Source organism: Nerophis ophidion, linkage group LG08 (assembly GCF_033978795.1).
Source record: "Nerophis ophidion isolate RoL-2023_Sa linkage group LG08, RoL_Noph_v1.0, whole genome shotgun sequence".
Classification (NCBI taxonomy): Eukaryota; Metazoa; Chordata; class Actinopteri; order Syngnathiformes; family Syngnathidae; genus Nerophis; species Nerophis ophidion.
The window spans coordinates 58,508,711-58,514,710 of record NC_084618.1 but is presented as its reverse complement, the minus strand read 5'-3'; the positions used below and the strand labels follow the sequence as shown (position 1 = coordinate 58,514,710).

The window sequence follows — 6,000 nt, the reverse complement described above, 5'->3', positions numbered from 1 at the left end:
GTATCTTCGAGCCAGACTGTTGTTACCTCGCGAGAACTCCTGTCAGCGATGCACAGCCGATGTTCTGGACCGCACAATTCATGGAAGACTTGAAAGCCAGGTTTGTGCGGTCCCAGCCCACAGCAGGCTCGGACCTTCTCCCTCCGCCTCGACCGCCAGTTCCGGCTGTCTGACTGGCGCGACCACCGTCCCCTTACATCCTCTCGGCTCTGCCGCCGGTTCCGGCTCCCCGACCGGCGCAGCCACCGCCGCCTTACCTCCTCCCAGCTCTGCCGCCGGTTCCGAATCTCCGACCGGCGCGGACACCGCCGCGATCTTCCCCGTCGCCTGCTGGGCTTTCTGTACAAGCTCCACGGCAATCGCCTGTGCCAGCGCGTCGACCACCGGTTCCCACACCGTGTCACACGCCGGTCACAGCCCCGCGTCTTACGCCGGTCGCGGCGCCACAACGTCCAACACCGGCTGGACCCCCAGGACTTGTTCCTGCTCCTAGGCAGCTTCCAGCAGCTGCACCATGGCTGCTCTTCCTGCCAGCACCTGCTTGTCCAGCCAGTCCGGCGAAGGCTCCAGTGGAGCCCACTGTGATGTCCCTTCTGTCCTCCTGCTGGGACTTTGCGAGGGACGTGTCCTTTTCCCTCCTCCTGGCCCCCTTCCGCCCGTCCCTGGTTTTCGCACCGGGGGACATCGGCAGACAGGAACTCCTTCGCCCAGTGGTGGATGGCGTCTGGTATCCGCCTAGTGGAGGGATGGGCTACTACCCGCAGCGGTGCTGCCAAGCACAGGCTGCTGTCATCCCCGTCATCGTCTCTGGCGGGCTTACACATGGCGCTGCTATCTCCCTCATCACCGGTGGGAATCCGCTCAACACTGCCAACTTCCGGGTCGGCAGCGAATCCACCCACGACATCATCTGTGGCAGGTTTTCGCAGGGCGCCGCCATCTTCATTGTCGTCATGGTCGACTGCTCCTCCCATGGCGCTGTCATCGTCATTGTCGCGGCTGGCTGCGCGACCTTCTCCTCATCCGCCACAGATGCGACAGTGTTATGGACTTCCTCCGCGCTCTCGACAGCGATCGCTGGTGCTCAGGTACCACGCGCTTCTGCTTACTTGTTGGCCACTAATGTGGCCGTTCCGTGGTCACCCGCCTTGCCAGTTCCAGCGACGTTCAACACGTCGCCGCCACCTGACTTTCCCTCACTGGCTGCGGGGACACTTGACCTGGCGACCGTCCGCCAAGTCCTCCCTCCGCCCTCCCTTAAATTTTGGACTTTTTTCCGTTCTTGTTTCCAGGAAACATTTGGAATCTGTTCCTTGGGGGGGGGGGGGGGGGGGTCCTGTGACGATCTGTCACTTCATTTCTGTTGGTTTTCCTTGTTTTAGTATTTACTTCCCGTCAGTGCTCTTATTTTGTTAAATTTCCAGTTTGTTCCGCAGAGCACTGTTTTCTCCTCACCTGCCGTTGATTGGCAGCCGGTCCACACCAGCTGCCAATCAACATATGTCTATTTATCTTTTCACTAGAGCACTCCTCTGTGCTTGAAGATAATTCTCTGTTTGGAACTTCTGTTTGCAAGACTGCTTCGTGTTTTTGTTTGATGATGATTAAAGTCATCTTACCTGCTCTCAGCTCTCCTGGTTCTTGCATCTTGGGGTAACAAAACGGCAGCCACGCGTTTTCCTGACACGAGATCTTTGTTTGTGGAGTTTGCACGTTCTCGCTGTCACTGCGTGGGTTCCCTCCGGGTACTCCGGCTTCCTCCCACCTGCAAAAACATGCACCTGGGGATAGGTTGATTGGCAACACTAAATGGTTCCTAGTGTGTGAATGTGAGTGGGAATGTTGTCTGTCTGTGTTGGCCCTGCGATGAGGTGGCAACTCGTCCAGGGTGTGTTGACCTTATGCCCGAATGCAGCCGGTATAGGCTCCAGCGTCCCCTGCCACCTCAAAAGGTACAAGTGGTAGAAGATTTGTTAGATGTTGGAGCACCATGATGGCACTATAATTAATCAATTGTAGAGACATTTTTCTAACAATGACCCCCATTTATAATGGACATTACCTAAATTAATTTTTGCAAATGTTATAACACTGACATTTATAGAGGTTTATGTCATATTTTTTATTTTTAGCTAATATTCAACTGTGTCATAATTAATTCTGACACATTTATTCAAAGATGACTGTAAAGTTGTTATATATGTACATGCATGCACATATAAGTGTCTGGTTGATGTGTCTTTCCAGGACAAAGAACCACGTGGGATTATTCCCCTGGAGAACCTCAGTATCCGAGAGGTGGAGGAGCCTAGGAAACCTGTAAGCACACACACTTTACACGCATCTTCTTGTTTGTGTGTGTGTGTGTTTTTCACACTGTGGTGTCTCTCTAGAACTGTTTCGAGCTTTACAACCCCAACCACAAAGGCCAAGTGATCAAGGCCTGCAAAACCGAAGCGGACGGACGAGTGGTGGAGGGCAACCATGTTGTTTACAGGATATCGGCCCCCACGCAAGAGGAGAAGGAGGAATGGATCAAATCCATCAAGTGAGTGGGGCTGTTTGCGTATAGATCCATTTACACTTGAAGGGTGTGTGTGTGTGTGTGTGTGTGGGGGCACTTAAGCCACATCCCCACGTGTCAGGTTCTCATGGCTGACCTTGACTGTGAGACACACACTCTTGCACATGGTGTGTAGGTTAGGAATATCCAACATAAACACGCTGCGGAAGGCACACACACACACACACACACACACACATGCACACTGGTGACCAAACAGGAGTCTGTTTCTCACACTTTCACATAGATAACGAACCAGGGTGCTCTGCTGGATAAGCACACTTCCCTTTGATTACAAACACACACACACACACACACTGTAAATCCTGTGAGTTGCCGTGTATGCCTGCTATATTTTGGTGCTACTTATAATACAAGTGCAAGGAGGTCAGAGGTCAGAGGTCAGCACACCTCTCAGCTGCACCTCCACTGGCAAACATGATGAATTCTAATGTCCGTAAAGGAAACCCATATGGAAGTGAATCTTACTACAAATCATGATTCAATTTGATTCAGATTCCTATGACAATTGGATTCAAAATTGATTCAACACGATTCTCGGTTAAAAGCGATTCTCGCAACATGTTATTTGCTATTAAAGTTAGAATAAGGATGTGAATCTTACCTTTGATTCAATTCGGTTCTGATTCTTGGGAATGACGATTCGATTTGCAATCGATTCTCGATGCAACACGGTTCTCGATGCAACACGGTTCTCGATTCTAACTGATTCTAACATCCTGTGTTTGGTTATAAAAAATGCAAGGCCGATGTGAATCTTACTCACAATTTGATCACAATTACTTGGGTGATGATTTGATTCAGAATCGATTCTGAAATGAACAGGAGTCTTGATTCAAATAGATTATCGAAATATATTATTTGCTATAAAAATTCAAAAGGGATGTGAATTTTACAACAACTCACAATTTGGTTCCGAATCTTTGGGATACACCCATCCATCCATCATCTTCCGCTTATCCGAGGTCGGGTCGCGGGGGCAACAGCCTAAGTAGGGAAACCCAGACTTCCCTCTCCCCAGCCACTTCGTCTAGCTCTTCCCGGGGGATCCCGAGGCGTTCCCAGGCCAGCCGGGAGACATAGTCTTCCCAACGTGTCCTGGGTCTTCCCCGTGGCCTCCTACCGGTTGGACGTGCCCTAAACACCTCCCTAGGGAGGCGTTCGGGTGGCATCCTGACCAGATGCCCGAACCACCTCATCTGGCTCCTCTCGATGTGAAGGAGCAGCGGCTTTACTTTGAGTCCCTCCCGGATGGCAGAGCTTCTCACCCTATCTCTAAGGGAGAGCCCCGCCACACGGCGGAGGAAACTCATTTCGGCCGCTTGTACCCGTGATCTTATCCTTTCGGTCATGACCCAATGCTCATGACCATAGGTGAGGATGGGAACGTAGATCGACCGGTAAATTGAAAGCTTTGCCTTCCGGCTCAGCTCCTTCTTCACCACAACGGATCGGTACAACGTCCGCATTACTGAAGACGCCGCACCGATCCGCCTGTCGATCTCACGATCCACTCTTCCCTCACTCGTGAACAAGACTCCTAGGTACTTGAACTCCTCCACTTGGGGCAGGGTCTCCTCCCCAACCCGGAGATGGGACTCCACCCTTTTCCGGGCGAGAACCATGGACTCGGACTTGGAGGTGCTGATTCTCATTCCGGTCGCTTCACACTCGGCTGCGAACCGATCCAGCGAGAGCTGAAGATCCCGGCCAGATGAAGCCATCAGGACCACATCATCTGCAAAAAGCAGAGACCTAATCATGCGGTTACCAAACCGGAACCCCTCAACGCCTTGACTGCGCCTAGAAATTCTGTCCATAAAAGTTATGAACAGAATCGGTTACAAAGGACAGCCTTGGCGGAGTCCAACCCTCACTGGAAATGTGTTCGACTTACTGCCGGCAATGCGAACCAAGTTCTGGCACTGATCGTACAGGGAACGGACCGCCACAATAAGACAGTCCGATACCCCATACTCTCTGAGCACTCCCCACAGGACTTCCCGAGGGACACGGTCGAATGCCTTCTCCAAGTCCACAAAGCACATGTAGACTGGTTGGGCAAACTCCCATGCACCCTCAAGAACCCTGCCGAGAGTATAGAGCTGGTCCACAGTTCCACGACCAGGACGAAAACCACACTGTTCCTCCTGAATCCGAAATTCGACTATCCGACGTAGCCTCCTCTCCAGTACACCTGAATAAACCTTACCGGGAAGGCTGAGGAGTGTGATCCCACGATAGTTGGAACACGTCCTCCGGTCCCCCTTCTTAAAGAGAGGAACCACCACTTTGGGATACAATTTAATTCAAAATCGATTTTTGATTCAAACCAATTCGGCAAATATTTCATTTGGTCTAAAAATGATGTGCGAATCTTACGAAAACCCATGATTTAATTGGCGATTCGATTTAAAATTCCTGATTCAACACGATTCTTGATTGAAACCGATTCTCGCAATATATTATTTGCTATAAACATTGTTATAGGAATGTGAATCTTACAACAGCTCACAATTTGATTCCGATACGATTCTGAATCTATTCTTGATTTAACACGATTCTTGATTCACACTGATTTTGAAAATATGGTATTTGGTATGAAAATTATATTGGGGATGTGAATTTTACAACAACTCATGAGTCGATCCCAATTCTTTGGGTGACTATTCGAATCAGAATCGATTCTCGATTGAACACGATTCCCGATTAAATTAGATTCCTGCAATATGTTGTTTGGTATAAAATTGATAATAGGTATGTTAATTTTACAACAAATCTCAATTTGATTCGGATTATTTGGATGACAAATCAATTCAGAATTGACTCTTAATTCAAACCAATTCCTCAAAATATGTTATTTGGTATAAAAACTATCGTAGGGATGTGACTCTTGCAGATCATGATTCAATTGAGAATTGATTATCAATTCAAACCGAATTTCGAAATGTTATATAGAATAAAAAATATAATATGGCTGTTAATTTATACAATAACACCTGGTTTGATTTGGTTTTGACTACTGGGGTGACAGTTCGATTCAGAATCGATTCTCAATTCAACATGATTCTTGATTCAAACGGATTCTCACAATATTGGGACGGCGGGGCGCAGTGGGAGAGTGGCCGTGCGCAACCCGAGCGTCCCTGGTTCAATTCCCACCTAGTACCAACCTCGTCACGTCCGTTGTGTCCTGAGTAAGACACTTCACCCTTGCTCCTGATGGGTGCTGGTTGGCGCCTTGCATGGCAGCTCCCTCCATCAGTGTGTGAATGTGTGTGTGAATGGGTAAATGTGGAAGTAGTGTCAAAGCGCTTTGAGTACCTTGAAGGTAGAAAAGCGCTATACAAGTACAACCCATTTATATATATATATATATATAAATATATACATACATATATATAAAATATATATAT

General features: G+C 48.8%; 1 protein-coding gene across 1 annotated transcript in view; it reads left to right on the top strand.

Moving 5' to 3' along the window:
• Positions 1–6,000, top strand: part of cyth3a (cytohesin 3a) — a 67,981-nt gene that overhangs the window by 59,865 nt on the left and 2,116 nt on the right. The window contains exons 11-12 of the mRNA XM_061909089.1: positions 2,248–2,319; positions 2,394–2,548. Of these exons, the coding sequence (XP_061765073.1) occupies positions 2,248–2,319; positions 2,394–2,548 (227 nt within the window). The remainder of the gene's footprint in view (positions 1–2,247; positions 2,320–2,393; positions 2,549–6,000) is intronic.